Source organism: Podarcis erhardii (assembly GCF_964252035.2).
Source record: "Podarcis erhardii genome assembly, chromosome: 3".
Taxonomy (NCBI): Eukaryota; Metazoa; Chordata; class Lepidosauria; order Squamata; family Lacertidae; genus Podarcis; species Podarcis erhardii.
In genome coordinates, this window is record NC_138507.1 from 62,488,533 (window position 1) to 62,504,716 (window position 16,184).

At 40.6% G+C, this 16,184-nt stretch overlaps 1 protein-coding gene across 9 annotated transcripts in view; it reads right to left on the reverse strand.

Moving 5' to 3' along the window:
* Positions 1-348: 348 nt before the first annotated feature.
* The window catches only part of NHSL1 (NHS like 1), a 148,160-nt gene continuing 132,324 nt past the window's right edge, over positions 349-16,184 (reverse strand). For 6 of the 9 annotated variants that reach the window (XM_081855235.1, XM_081855236.1, XM_081855239.1 and 3 more), the window contains 4 exons: positions 15,753-15,884; positions 7,337-10,708; positions 6,692-6,821; positions 349-2,535 (listed from right to left, as the gene is read on the reverse strand). In XM_081855235.1, the coding sequence (XP_081711361.1) occupies positions 1,884-2,535; positions 6,692-6,821; positions 7,337-10,708; positions 15,753-15,884 (4,286 nt within the window). In that variant the 3' untranslated portion in view covers positions 349-1,883. Of the gene's footprint in view, positions 2,536-6,228; positions 6,281-6,691; positions 6,822-7,336; positions 10,709-15,752; positions 15,885-16,184 lie in introns of all 9 variants that reach the window. The other 3 variants (XM_081855238.1, XM_081855241.1, XM_081855243.1) reach the window with 2 other exon arrangements.

The following is a 16,184-nucleotide window of genomic DNA, read 5'->3' on the forward strand; positions in this document are numbered from 1 at the left end:
TGTGATCCAGTGGCCTCAGTTTACACACAGGGAGATACCATTCCTTTTTGAGAGAGTCTAACATTTGGCACACCTAATGGGAAATCACCATATTTGCACAAAGAGGTTCTCTTGAATAGAAAACTGTGTTAGGGGGTTTGGATTTTGACCAGCAGGCTCAGTCCCATCTATGCCTCCTTGTGGTCGATCAATTCTTTCTTACCCCCTTTAGTAAGACCATAAGCATGTGTTCAGACCTACCTATTCCTCGTGTTCAAGCCTGCCACAAACCCTTGCTCTGCCAGGCTAGCGTTCAGTATAACAGCACCCCCAGATTTTCAAGTGTTGCATTATTAACTAGCCACAAGATGACAAATGGCAGCCTTGTTTATTGACGCAGTCACAGGATTGTCCCCATCCCCTTCTCGAGTTGACTGAAGGCCACTAAAATTTATAGAACTAACAAAGAACAGAGATGGAGAGAAAAAGAGCCAAGTGTTTTTCATCAAAATAAATTATCTACATAGAGGAGGGTTGTTGTTTTCTTTAAAAAAATTTAAAAATGTAAAAAGTCCAGCACTGGTAGGGCAAAGGCTACCTCAAGAACTTGTATTATGTACAAACATTATAAAAACAGAAGACTAGCAACTTATTCAAAATTCATTTTCCAAAAAACCCAACAATCCTGTGATCAAAATCACAGCTGATATTTTAGCTATCAGTTATATTCTTTACAAATAAGAAAGTTATATATATATATATCTATATATATTTAAACACACTGGTAAAGACTCAATAAAATTAAGCAAAGTCTCCTAAATTGTTAAGTTTATTTTCCCATATCAAGGAGATGCTGACTGTAGACAAAAAAGTAAAACTAATTGTAGTGTATTCTTTGGTAACCAAAAGTTAGCAAGTGTTTCAATATTCCAAGTGATATGTTGCTTAAAACTTTCCCATTTTGACAAATATAAGAAAAACTGGTAATTCCCAGTTTAATTGAAAAGAAAAGGGTACCATTTGCAGTTATATACTATAAGCTCTCAAATCGAGAAGTTAATGGCCATTTGCTTATTATTATTATTATGCCTCACCCCATCCCAGATTTACCTACATCTTCTTTACAAATCGGCAGCCATTTATTTTAGGTCTTCTATAGGACATCATAATTTCCATTCAAAGAAACAAATTCACCTATGAGGTTTTTTTCCTTAAGAACCCAATAGATGGACTGTAATATACCCACACAGCAGTCACTTCTGTATTACAATAGTGCTTCTTTCCTATTGCATTTTTTTAAAAACAGTAATTCAGAATCTGGTCAGCCTGTTTGTTATGCTATCATGACATGGTTAGACCAGCAGAGGACCCCCTACACAAACTAGAAGAAACAGTGGGACAACAGCCAACACGGCTAACTACTAGGCCACATATTCTATCGTTCCCTGCTCAAAAGAGATTACTAGGTTTCATAAATATAACACTTTGAAAGCTGCTGCCACCCTGTACCACAGAAGCTCCCCATTTTCTCTGTAGGCTTACTTTAATTTTCTACACTCTTAAAAAAAAATAATCACACACAACCCAGAATCTGAAAATATTAGTTTCTTTTTTTATCTAAAGGATTTTAATGCTTTAATGGACTGATCTGACTTAGTTCCATTTAAACTAAAAGTCATATCCATTTAAACTAAAAATCGCACCCCATCGAGCCACATAGAGGTATCAGTACTGTAGCATCAATTACCACATTCTAAATACTTGGCGAAGTAAATTGTACTGATTAGGGCTTCCTGCTAAGTCTGGGTCATTTTGTATACCTTATGAAAGCTGTGACATCATAGTGCCTTCTTAATCCTCACCCTTTTTTCAGTTTATGGCATACATATTAAAATAATTTTGTATCAACCAGTTATCAAGTCTGGGTGAGTTGTACTGTTCTCACTGGAGGCCACATCTTCATTAATGTCCATTTCATCACTGTCAAACACATCAAATTGTTCCTCGTCTAAAGACCTACAAGTTCTGCTTTCTGCAGGTTCAAATGGTTCCACATCTCCCTCGCTGATAACAGTCATAGGGCTACTCTGGATCCTGTTTCGAACATTGTATTTGCTACTTGCAGCAGATGGTGGGGTTCGAGACCTGCCGTACCTGGCGCTGGAAAAGGACAGACTTCTTGGCATCAGGCCTTCGCTCTTGGCCCATTCTTCCTGGGCCCGTCTGCTCTTGGTAGGAGAACAACTTGTGCTACTGTCAGTGGGCTCCCAGGAAGAATCTGCCTTGGCTCTTTGAAACCTTGGGTCTGTGTTTTTTAGCATCTCTGCTGCTGACATGCGAGAACTGGTATCTGAACGGCTCCCTTTTTTAAGCAGAAGTGCCTTGAAGTTGTCATTGCTGGTGCTACTTTTGCGAATATTTCTTTGAATTGATCCTGCCTGTTTAAGGGAAGCCAGGTTTGGAGAAGCACCAGTGGGTGTAACAGGGGGTGATGGCGAATGATTTCGGGTATGATCATCCTCAGAGTCTTTGCGGCCAAGGACTTTCCTTTTGGATCTATGATTTTAACGTAGAAGAAAAACATAAAATTAGTATTAGCCTCTCACTTCAATGCTTTTCCTATTTCACATATGAATATTGTAACAAGCAAGCAGATGAATATAAACTATTACAGAAATTAGTAGGAAGATACTGGAAACAGGAATGGTGACATTCTGATAACAGGAGTCTTGTTCTGAACTGTATTCTCCAGTACAGAACTGAATTAATCCAATTTACTTGCAAGTTACAATATTTCTTTTCTCATTAATATTTTGCAAAGCAAATATTTGAATCTTGCTAAATTGTATTTTCTTAATTAAAACAGCTTTCCAATATAGTAGCATCCTCCAAATTAATATATTCTAGCTATACTTGTCAAGGTGTTCCAAATGAAATTGCCAAAGGGCGTGAAATTAATGAAGCCTAAATGAAATCCACATGCTCTGTGGGGAGCTAGGAACATAAGAAGCATTTTACTGTATCAAAAGTAATTAGCACATAGGACATACTCTGAAGCTTCATCTAAAAGCAGTTGCATTGACCTGCAAAGAAGGGAAAGGACATCCCTTAAAAACAACAAATTAATTTGTATACAGGGGAAATCAGAAAGTGTATAGGATAAAACAAGGAGCTGGTAAGTGATTAACAAAGATGGTAAAGTACATGTAGTATTCCTTTCAAGTTAACACCAATCATATATTAATGCCGTCCAAACACTCCAACACATTTAAAAATGGTACTGATAACAAAATAATATCACTTTTGAAGAAAGCCTTATGTAGATTCACAGTTTAGAAGAAAAGACTGAGAAGTATGTTCACTTGTCAGTCTCTAGGAAGAAACCTCAACCCAAGAGTCTTGGACTATTGTGTGCCCCTTTGCCTATCCAGAGGGAGAACATAAATGGGCTGGGCTGTTCTATATTTATTTAAATGCTATATATATAACTGACTATGAAGTTTTTTAAAAGGGGGGTTGCAGAGATACTGCATACAAACAAATACTGGAAAGTGGATAAACACTTTCCTGGGTTAAAATAAACATGCCTAAACTATTTGATGATGCACATAGACATGCGTGCCTATACTGAAAATGAATTTCCAGTAAAGTCTAGCATAAAAAGATAAAGGGACCCCCTGACCATTAGGTCCAGTCGTGACCGACTCTGGGGTTGCGGCGCTCATCTTGCTTTATAGGCCAAGGGAGCTGGCATACAGCTTCCGGGTCATGTGGCCAGCATGACAAAGCCTCTTCTGGCGAATCAGAGCAGCACACGGAAACGTCGTTTACCTTCCCACTGGAGCGGTACCTATTTATCTACTTGCACCCTGACATGCTTTCGAACTGCTAGGTTCGAAGAGCAGGGACCAAGCAACAGGAGCTCACCCCGTCACGGGGATTCGAACAACCAACCTTCTGATCAGCAAGTCCTAGGCTCTGTGGTTTAACCCACAGCGCCACCAGCATAGCAGTAGCCAAAATGCCCTCCAGATGTTGGAATCCAATTCCCATTATCCCTTATAATTGGCCATGTTGGATGGGGGATGCTATGTTCATTACCCCTGGTTGGGGTACCGATAAAATCATTTTCAAACTGAAAATGGCCAAGCCAAAGCTGGGATTTCCAGAAAAATTAGGGGAAGGGAAGGACCACCTTCTCCATGTTTATTTCAGTTCACTGAGAATGAGATCAACTTGTTGGTTTAAGATCACAAAAGGACCACAGGTCAGTGATAGAGCATTGGCTTTGCATGCAGAAGGTTCCAGGTGCAAATCTTGGCATCTCCAGCTAGGCCTGAGAAGGACTCCTTACTGGAATCCTGGAGAGCCACTGCCAGAGTAGACAACAAATATCTGACTCTGTGTGAAGCGGCTTCCTATGTTCCTAAAATGCAGAAGAAAAATGAGAGCTATACAAATGTGGACCAGCAGATAAATTTGAAAATTTTGGGGTCAGCAGATGAAAGATATATAGTACTATGTAACTAGTAAAAACATGTTTTCAGGACTTATTCTTATGTACATTTCACACAAAATACACAGTTTGTATAATTGTGCAATACAGACCAAGCCCCTTGCGAATAACAAAGAACACCATCCATAGAAAATTAGATGTCCTTAAAGACAATTGAAAACTATGGGACATAACTACATTATAAAATTATGCCCACGTTATTTTATTCTATGATTCTCTCCAGTCATAATTGGAAGTTTCATACGACATTAACAGCTGAAGTTTGCACTGTGACACACAACAGCATGAAAAGTAAACACCAGCTTGTGGTGTTATCAGTTAATGTATGTCGGTATCCATGGGATGTATCCTCACTCAGTATCTAATTTGAAAGTGGCTGTACAATCACATCTCGGGTGTTTCCAGAGGATGTTTGCCAGTTTTGTAGTCAACATGCTCAGGACTTATTTGTTCTCTTACAAGGAAGACTGGGGAGGAAGGTGAGAGAAGAATGTAAACACTCTTCCCCTACTCACAAATGCAATCTGTGTCTCACATATACACACTGCTCTTTTCCCACACAAAGATGAATGTTTCTCTTGAATCCAAGAGTTATTTAGGTATACCCATGGACTTGCCATGTGTGGTGGGAATTGTTATTTTTCTCTAAATATAGCAAACTCCTGTGCCATATTGCAATTCACTTCCTTTCAGTGCCTTTTGGAACTAGTTGAGTGGTGTCTTCAGTCTTGGTCTATATATGTTTAGTAATGGGAAATATGTAGGGTAGTGGGAAACACGTTACAGTGGTACCTCACAAGACGAATGCCTCGCAAGACGAAAAACGTGCAAGACGAAAGAGTTTTCCGTTTTTTGAGTCGTTCCGCAAGACGAATTTCCCTATGGGCTTGCTTCGCAAGACGAAACGTCTTGCGAGTTATTGCGAGTTTGTTTCCTTTTTCTTCAAGCCGCTAAGCCGTTAATAGCCGCTAAGCCGTTAATAGCCGCTAAGCCGCTAACAGCCGCTAAGCTGCTAATAGCTGTGCTTCGCAAGACGAAAGAACCGCAAGACGAAGAGACTCGCGGAACGGATTAATTTCGTCTTGCGAGGCACCACTGTACTCTGAAATGCGCAATTGTTTGCCATGAAAGGATATCATCCTAGAAGCAAAACTTTTCTACCCTGCAATATTTAACACTACAATATATAAACTGTACAATATATAAACATGACCCAAAGTTCCCAACACAAAGCATTCCCAACCTATACTCACATAACATAATGAGAACATATTTGTGCCACTTTCAATTACACTCCCCAAAGATGTTCCAATTCGTAGAGAGAGAAAAATCACCACAAGGTGGCACCAGTAACACACATTAGATATTCCACGTCAAAATATGTCACTTTCTTTTTAGGGCATTTCCTGTCTGCCCCTTCTAGCTAAAGGTATCTTAAAGCATTTTTAAAAATGGGTTGCATTCTGAAGATCTGTAATCAAAGATATCGTCTAAAGAACCATAATTATTTGTAGAGATTCATTTGCATTTGTTTAGCCTTGTGAAATGTGTTCATCCATTGAACTTTCTTCCTTTAATCAGGAGAGAATGATTGGGGTTAGTCTGTATTGTACATTCGAAACGACAGATCAGTGTGTCACAGAAATAGCTCATCTTCAACTGGATTATGGCAATCTATAATCCAGCTACTGTCATATGTTTTGCCATATGACGGATAGATCATGTTTACTTGCCAGTTTAAGCCAAGCTTGCCATGAAGCATTAGAGTTGAGCCTCTGTCCCAAACTGCACCATATAATCAGCAGAGAAGAGGGGGGAAAAGAATGGAGGGTAGAGGAAATGAAAACAAAAAGATACACAAAGAAAGCAATAGTATATGTTAAATCAAGCAGATTTGAGAGAAACAGTACAATACAAACAAGGGATCACTTGACATTCACAGAAGGGCCAGAGGCTGACAATTTTACCAAACTTGATTTTGCTGCCAGCAAAGTTTAGTTTCAGAATTAGTTGATTGCAAAGCAATGAAAGGTGCATATATGAATAATCTATTTTAACTATGTATTACCAGAAACTAAAGTGAATTTCTTTGAAAAATAAAATAATAATCATTAGCATTACATATTATGTAAGATATATTTAAAACTCTTAAGGGATAATGGATAAAGCAACACAAATAAGGCAATTAAACAATACCTGTGAATGGCTGCAAAAAGATCCTCAGTAGTCCTTGGTCTGGTTGGCACTGCCACCACCTCATTGTCTTCTCCATAACTAGGGCTTTGCAGTAAAAAGCTGTTTGCTGCATCTGATTCAAACCCCTCAGCTAAAATGCAATAAGTAAGAAAATTATGCGGGATTATAAACTCGCAATATCTGAAGAGTTAAGAGTTAAGTAGCCAACAGGGCAATAAAGACTGTAAATTTCCCTAAAAATACACAACACAGCCATGCTTCTGCCTTTTTACTGATGGCAACAACAAAATTATTTTGAGTAACTACATTCTGTGAAAAGCTATTTATTTGCTTACAAGGAACATAACACTGACATTTCTGGATTCCCTAATCCCCACCCCATGGCCATCATTATTGTCGCAGTTTAAAAATCAACACAACAGAGATTTGGTTGAGAAATCCCCCTTGACAATTGTTCCCCTTAAATAAAGAAGGCAGTGCAGATTCTTTACACACCATTAGCCCAAGTTCTATTATTTCCCTTAGGATCTGCATGCATTTGCACCAAGAGTGTTACACTGATGCCAAAGCTGCAGCCCTCCCTATCCCACTCCCAAATAGGTCTAGTCACTAAATATACTGGATGAAAATAGAAAACAGACTTACCACTTTCATCCCCTTGAGATGCATGCCTGTCTCCTCTAGAGACACTGTCTCCAATTCTGTTGGAACTGCTTCGTTCGCACAAGCAAGGCTGCTCCTCCTGCTTGGGCTGCAGCGCAGAAATGCTGACTTCCAGTGTCTCACAGGAGGTGGAACCTGCAGCTCCTCCTTCTGGAACCAGGCTGCCAGAGTCCATTTCATAGGAGCAGAGTCCATCTGTAGGATAATCCTCAGCCTGGCTGTACTGTGCAATGGCAGCATCCCCTGGAGCGATTCTGACTGTTTCACCCACTCCAGCTATTTTTTCTGCTGTAACATCGGGTTGTGGGGGTGGCACAATCAGGAACAGTTTGGGTTTCTTTGAAACAGGTGGCGGCTTCTTGTTTGGCGATACACCCTGAGGCTTGTTGAGACATCCTGGCTGTCCCTCAAGAGATGAGCTTGCAAGATCAGAGCAAAAACCCTGTGCTGCTTCTTCAACACTGGCTGGTGGCAAATCACTGGCAAAGGAATTAGCTAGACTGCCTGCATTTCCAGGCATTGTACCACTCGAAAGTTCATAATTACCACAGAGTCCTGGATAAGATCTCTGATTAGGACTGTAAACAAAGGTATTGTCAAAAGCACCATGGGGTTTCACTTCACCTTCTTCCAGGCTGTTGCAGTGTCCTACTGATACACCTGGTTTTATAGGCAGCTGTCCTGAAAGCATATCAGTTGATTTTTCCTGAGAATTTATGTCAGAAGCAGATTCAACTGGCTGTTCAACCTCTGACACCACAGTTTTCTTCACGGACCTCAGCTGTACCATTTGCAGTGCTTGGGTGGTTACTAGAGGCATTGAAGGCCTGGCGGGATCCTCCTTTTTCAAGGATGCTCTCTTTATTGTACTGTGAGAAGAACCTTCCTGATTATATTTCTTGAAAGAACATGGTGCATTTTTATATGCACCTTTTGTGAGTTTAGGGTCCAAGGGGGGTGCTGGTGGAGGAAGTGAAGAAGGGACAGGAGGTGGAAGGGGAGGAGATGGAACAGGCGGTGACGAGGGAGAGAAATGATCCAACGAAGGGTCTTGTGGTAGGTAATTAAACCATGGGATACTTTGAGAAAATGATACGTTTATAACCGCTTCTGGTGGAGGCGGTGGGAAGTTGGGAGATCCAGGAGGAGGAGGCAGATCCATAACATCTGATGAGGGAGGTGGTGGTGGTGGAAGAAGGTACTCAGAAGAGTCTGGAGACGAAACCAGAGGGAAACTTGGGCCAGAGTCAGATTTCTTCACACTCCCACTCCCTTCAGCAGATGTATTAGAAGAAAGGGATGTGGAGGAGGAAGACACTGATACTGAAGACAGAAGGGATGACTTTCTTTCAGGCACTTTAGGTTTCATCTTGGGTTTCCCGTTTCCTGTTGACATAGATTTCAGAATGACAGGCACTGGTGTAACTGCTGTGGGTGTGTTGGATTGGCTAGAATACCCACTAGATGGTGATGTAACCCTATGTGGCTTTTCTGGAGAAGTGGTCTTTGGTTTGGCCAACCCGCTGGGCACCTGTGGTGTAGAAGCCCTTGACCCATCGTTAAGGCGGCTGACGTTATAATCATTTAGCCTGGGTCCAGCATTAGCCGAAAGAACTACTGGGGATTTCAGCTGATCCTCCGGCATCCCAGGACAATCGCTGTAGTAGCCCCACTGGTCAGCATACTCTGACCTGATGCTGCTCGTCTCGCTCTGGGAGGGTGTGACAGTACAGATGGAGTACATGTTCAGGCCTGTTCCAGACATCATGCTGCTACTGGCGCTCACCGAACTCTGACTACGAGAGCGTAGCACCCAAGGGTCATCATAATCACTGCAGGGGCTTTGAGATGGTGAGCTGCCATTTTTGCACTTGAGGTTCAACTGTAGGGAGTGTTGGAGGCTAGCAATCAACATGTCATCCAATACCTGCCCATTGGACTGAGTTTTCTTCTTGGGGATCCTTCTAAGAGAGTCTGTTCGGGATGGTGGCAGAGGTGGTTTCTTTGCCTTTTTAAAGGATATGCTTCGTGAGAGGGATTTGTCGCTGTAATTCGACAAGTCTCCCAGAGATTTCTTCTCAGTGCCATCAAACACATTAATGACACTGTGCCTGGGGTTTCCAAAGCCGTTATTGCTATTGCAAGTTTTGCCAGACTTGAGTCCCGAGTCCATGTGCATGGAAGTGTAATAGCCATCATGGTCCACAGAATATAAAGAGCTTGAGTCTTCTTTGGCAGAGACTCTTTCAAGGCTGCTGGTACTCAGGTTGCTCACAGGCGTGGAGCAGCCTGGAGTGGCACAGTTTAGTTTGTGTAACAATACCTCTTCCTTTCCAGAGCGCTTCAAACCACAGTGCTCTGTGCTGTTCTGGACCTGGCTCTGTGTTTTGTCAACAGAGTAATTTGATTCACTCCTACTGTCACTGTCCTGAGAGTGGGTTGGAAAACTGAGATTATTCCTACTGCTGTAGGTCATACTTTGAGGGGCATTTTCCACAGCTCCTGCACCGCTGAGAGAAACTCCTGAATCTCCAAGACTGAGCACCATTGCAGCATTTGATGAAACAGCAGTGTCTGAGGAACGCGAGTGATGTGTTGAACTGGTCTCGCTCCAGGTCCCACTAGAGGAATGCTGTTGATCTTTTGTGCCTACCATGCTGTTGACAACAAGATTGTCTCTAGGTTTTGTATATGAAGAAGGGTTGGTGATTTTACTATCCATCGCGCCCGCACTCTGTGTGGTGTGAATCACAATAACCTCTGAAGAGGATGATAGGGTTGCATTTGGTATAATGCTGGTTGAATACATACTATGTGGAGAGACCATGCATGCTAGACTTTCTGTTTGGTCACTCTCAGAGCCCTTTACCTCTTGGGACTTTGGCCTTTGAAGCATACCTGTCCTACTGTTGTTCCTCATGTGGTCTATGCTATCATCCACTTGCAGTTTGCTTATCTGGTGTGACAGTGCTCCACCTTCTGTTGACTTAGACAGGCTATGTCTACGTTCCAGGAACTGTAGGGACACCCTTGCCCCAGACCGAGGTAGACTATGAAAACCCAGGTCATTGTTTAGGCGGGAGGCAAACACAACCCCAGCGGAATCACTCATCACAGACATGTTTCCAGAAGAACTGGACAACTGTGACATCTGGGCTGCAATTCCTTGACCTTTCTGGGCACGTATTCGCCTCACTGAAGGTGGCACCACTTTGACTTCCTCCGTCTGACAGCCGGAGTCCTTGGTGTCAGACTGCTGCATGGAAGAGTGATAACTATCAAGCCTTCCTAGCGTGGAATAGTGGTCAGGGACGCATAATGAATGGCCACGGAAGTCGTTTTTACCAGTGCCAACTGTTGGAAGTTAAAATAAAACAGTTATTATACACATCAAGATTTCACATTTAAGTTCCTGTGTTCATTAACAAAACATGTATCAAAAAGTTGTTTCCTTGGATGTTTCAAATATGCTTAATTGTTTCAAATATAAATAAGAACCTGGGTCTGTTTACATTCAAACTAGGACTACTCTCCAGTCACGTCACTCAGATAAAAAACAAACAAAACCCCTGGTAGACAAGAATAGCTGTTATTACCTAACCAACAGGCTAAAGGCCAACTGGGAACAATCAATACTATCCTACTAGGCTGCCTGCACACTTCACTTTAAATAATAGCAGCTGCAGCTATTGTTGCACTCAGCAGACCATAATTTAAGTCACAACGTACAGGAGCTTATTTATGTTACATATATATAATATATTACCCTATCCCCAGTGTGAAAAATGAAGAAAATAAATAACAAGCAAAGCGTGTCTCAGTCCTTGTTCTTTGCAAACTATGTCTTGACTGCTGCACCTTCCATTCAAAAGCACCATGGGATTCCAGGAAATTCAAGCAATTCCACACAAATTATTTTTCTATATTATTATCTACTTGAATCATGAAATGTTTATTTTTGGGACCTTGCACTATACCACAGGAGAAAAATAAAGTGCTAACAATTGCTTTTTAAAACCACTGACCTCTTTAAAGGAACACATTAAATGAAGAAATTCTAAAGGCCTGCCCAAGTTTCTAAGAACTATTTCATCTATGTATTAATACTTAGCATAGCAACATCTACATTGTTCTTTGAGGAAGAACAAAAGGCAGGGAGAATAGTGTTGCTCACCTACTGAAGCAGAGTCTACTGCCTAATTAGACAATGGCTTCTGTCTGCAATGCAGGTGGAGGGAAACTAAGCACAAGGCAAGATACAGACAGAATTGCAAGAGAGTCATCTCATAGAAAATCCAACTCTCATTCTTTCAAGTTGACCAGTGACAGGAGGAGGACTTGCAAATCTAATATTAAATTAACAAAATTATTTTCAAACTTCCTGTCTTCTGGCTGTCCCTTCCCCAGTGGCAAGTGCTCGCACATCATTCGACCATAGTTAAAGGGTTTGTCCACATTTGAGCATTATTTAGCTGTGAATCCTCCATTAAAAGCAGTCTACACTCGCCCATATTTGAATTTTCATGGCTGTCCCTGCCTTCTGATTTGCTGATTTTATAATGCCAATTAACTACTGACAGGCACACTTCCTGTGTGGGTTGTTTTTTTTTTAATACTTCACATTTTTAAAATGTGGGTTGCTTGAAGTTTTCTGGTTTCATGTAAATCTAAGTGTTATGTCCAAATAGTGGTTTGTTTTTCCCAAACAAACCATGAGCCAAACCATGGCTTAGTTCCCAGTAGCAAAGCAACATTAGGAACGGGGAAGGTGCAAATTGACCAAGATTTTTGTCCTGTGCACCAGCATGTTATACACTAAATCTTAACTATGGTTTAAAATGATGAAAGAACCAGGTCAGCGATATCGGCTGAAGAATGCTTTTATTCCTGCCGAAGAAAACAAGTTATTATAGAATCATGCCCAAGTACATACAAACAGTTCACATGGAATGCTGATTTCATCATTGCCAATGGTGAACTGAGAGTCAAACCATGAACCGACATTCCCTTGATGTTGTCCATTGCTGAAGGAGATCAGTAGTAGTGAGCTGTCTTTCAAGGAATGTTGTTTGCCACCATTATTTTTATTTTTATTATTACCCCAACAAGCTTGAAAGTCACTGATTTGAATGCACTTGAGATCACTGCACTGTATACTTAAATATATATCTGCACTGAAATTCTATTAAAATAGCACTTTCTTCTCTCCAAATTATGCTACAATGATGTAAAAAAGAGGTGGGGGAAAGTTTGGTATCTGAAATGCTGCAGGTCTGCCATTGAAAAATGCAGCCATTTTGGAATGCTTGCTTCTGAGCAGCTCTTGCAGGTTTTTTATGGCATGTCAGATAAGGAGCTCCCTTCCCAGAGCCTTTCAATTCTCTTAATTGTTGAATGCAAGTGGACTGTGAAGAGTAAGGTCATTCTTCCCCATAAAATTTAATAGCTGTTTAAGTCATATTCACTTCTTGTTTTTCTTGGCATACAACAAAACACTGGCATCGGAGAGAATGGAGGATGGAGGGAAAGTTAAGGACAATGCCATTTATAAAACATTAACCTGCTTTCAAATAAAATCAAACCTTTACACGTGTTTTTGTGCATTTTGCCTGCTTTTAAAGTTTTCCAAAAAGCATAAACTGAAGCCCTGATTCAGCGAAGTCAGTGTGGTTTTAGCTAGAACTTCAAGGCAGCTAGAATTTGACCTTTAGACTTTTTTTTCTACCACAATGGGCTCAAGTGAGAAATTACATTATGTCCCTTCAATGCTGGCAAGCAGCTTGATAATTCTCAAAAGTAGAGTTTTATCAAAATGACTATAGGCACAAAGGCCAATCAAGTAAGAAAGAGAGGACTTGTAAGTTATTTATATTGATTGGCATGAGTCAATGTTAGCTGTAACTGAAAATAAACACCTTCTCTGGGTGATGTTCTAATGTCATCAGTTTCCTGAATATGATACAAATTCAGATTTTTCCAACAACAAAAGTTGTCAGTCCATAAGTTAAGTTTCAGTTACTAAATTCCAAGTTATCATTGTAACTACTGCTTAAATATGTACTTAAACTAATGTATTTATTTGTGGCATTTTTTTTTCACTACTTGAAGAGACTCAAAGCACTTTAAAATATATATTGTAGCATAATGTTTTTCAAAAAGCATTTCTGGCATAAATGGATACTTTTAATATTCTACTCATGTAGAGGTGTTGTGGGTGGGATGTGATTTCTGCCCCACTCACCTGGCTGGCGCACCACGCCCACAGGTAAGTGCCCAACCGGGCGGCTTGTAGGGGGCGTGGTTTGCGGTTTAAGATACCGCTGCACTAGCCATTCCGCCTCACTTTTCACCTTCTCGTCGCGAGTCGAACCACAACTCGTCGCGACTCGAACCACAACTGTATGTGAAATCACGAGAACTTGTCAGGGGAATTATGAGTTTCATATTGACAGATTATGAAACCGGAGATTCATCTCAAATTCTTTAAGAGAAAAATTAAATGCCAAATTATGTAAGATATTATTAATTAGGAAAGTATAATAAGATATTTATTGCTGTTTGCTAGTGTTGAAGAGCAATCCTCCTCAAGAAGTAGCCAAATTGCAAACTGCCAGTTTCCCTTCAGTTCTTGGCTGCAATACTGGGCCTTACCCTGCCCTTTAATGCTAGGGCAAGTAGCCCAAATAGTGTTGTGCTCCTTCCATGTTGAAGGATAGGAAAACACCATGGTAGATATCATTTACTTGTTTTAAATTACAGGATAAAGTCCAACAGTGCAGTCCATAATACCCTCCCAGTACCCTTTAAAACAAGGAGATAAGTTACACTAGCCAGAAAAACCCAGCACAGAGCTATGATGGTTATATTGCAGACTGTCTCTTCTGAATGTGAGTAAGCAAGCATGCAAGCACAAGAGAGGGAGCCAAGGGTGGTAGCTGCCAATATAATGGAGTTTGGGGTCAGAAAAAAGACTACTGGGTTCTTCAAATACCAAAGGTCAGGTGGGTAGAGGTTTTAGAGGAGAAGGAGCAACCAGAGGTTTGCCTGCCCTAATTTGTAGGCCAATGGAGCTCACCTACACCAAAGCTACAGAAGGAACACAGGACATCACGGCTGGAAAAAATGTATAGGAAGTTCCTTTAAGTCCCACAACCCAATGGAACTGCCATCAAGTTGCATGCAACTGGCATGACTCCATGCCAAATGAGGGCAGAATTTCACCGGCACCATTTCACCATTGCAGACACCAATAAAACTTCTAAGACATATGATGAACACTTTAACTTGCACTGTGCGTGGGCTTTTCTGTATGTCAAGTAATTTCTGCATAGCAATTCAGTATGTCAGCACAAGCCTTCCTAAATGTGGGCTTGTGGTGCCATGGTGTAAAATCAGAGTTTCCATGTTGGGAGATGGCCACAAATACATGGACTTCAAAACAGCTATGCCACAGCTACTTGAATATGCAAACTAAATGCCTCAAGCAGGATTACAGGGAGCCTAGAATGTCTACTAAGCATTCAAGTGAACAAGCAGGAAGATCATTGTCTCAAGTTGGCTATGAAGAGAATAAAAGCTATCTACACTTTTGTTGTTGTTAGGAAAGGGGGAAAAATGGAAGTGACAGAATACAAACAAGGCTCTAGCCTAAAAAGGGCCTTAGCTTATGCCCATTACATTCATGTTTGCCAAGAAGGAATGGCTGGGGATGAAAGTTATTTATGGTTAAGTTCTTTGGTTAAACAAATGACAAACCCAGAAGACCTCAACTATGATAATTGCGTAGTGAATATTTATGTTCCAAATATGGACTCTCCTATAGCATTTCACAAATGTTTGAGCCATTTGACTGATAAGACTTGTGATCAGATGGTAAGTGGGGAAGTTTTTAATGAGATTCTGGAACCAATTTTAGACAGCAGTACTCCTCCTAGTAAAATCCAGTCTTCAGTGAAGAATGAAGGAAATGTGAGACTGACGTGCTCAAATTTACCGGTAATTGTAAGATATATCTTTAAGAGATATAAGATATATCTTTAAGAGAATAAAAACAACCCTAAAATTCTTATAGATTTTTACTGTCCCAGTACATGATTTCAGAAAATTGCAGCTTTGCATGGCATTCAGTAAATTCAGTTTGTTTGTTTGTTTGTTTGTTTGTTTGTTTGTTTGTTTGTTTGTTTAAAAAGACAGAACTTTAATTTCCAGGTGGGCAAAATGATCGGTTTAAGCATACACTATTTATTCTTTCCTGGTGGTCAGGCATACATTCATTTTAACTTTTAATAGGCTATCAGACTGTATTGACTTCATGAGCGTGGGGTAAATGTTATGAGTTTAGTCACAGTAAGCAAGATAATTATTAATTGTAATGGAATACAGTTCTGATGAGCCATACCTAGCTCTCTTTGGATGTTGTCAGGGACTCCTGTAATAGTCTTTCTCCTTTTCACTTTCTTCGGCCGCCTTACCACAGTATCTGTGTAAATTAGAGACCTCCGTATGCTGGCTTGGCGGTCAAAATTCTCCCCTGATGTACAGTAGAACAAGCAAAGCACCATTACTTTCAAGCACGCTGACATCATGCACTTTCTTCCACTTGCTTATTATAGAAATGAAGAAAAGGCATTAATATATGATGTTAGCTCAGTCATACAGAGTGGATATACATAGAAGGAAAAGATACAGCATACTGTCACTTTAAGGCTTTAAAATGGAAGGGATTACATATTCCTATCAAATACATTTGTCTCATCAGACCAAATCTTCATTTGATCTAAACATATGTGAGCCATTAATGTCAACATTGGACATTTATAGTTACATTATG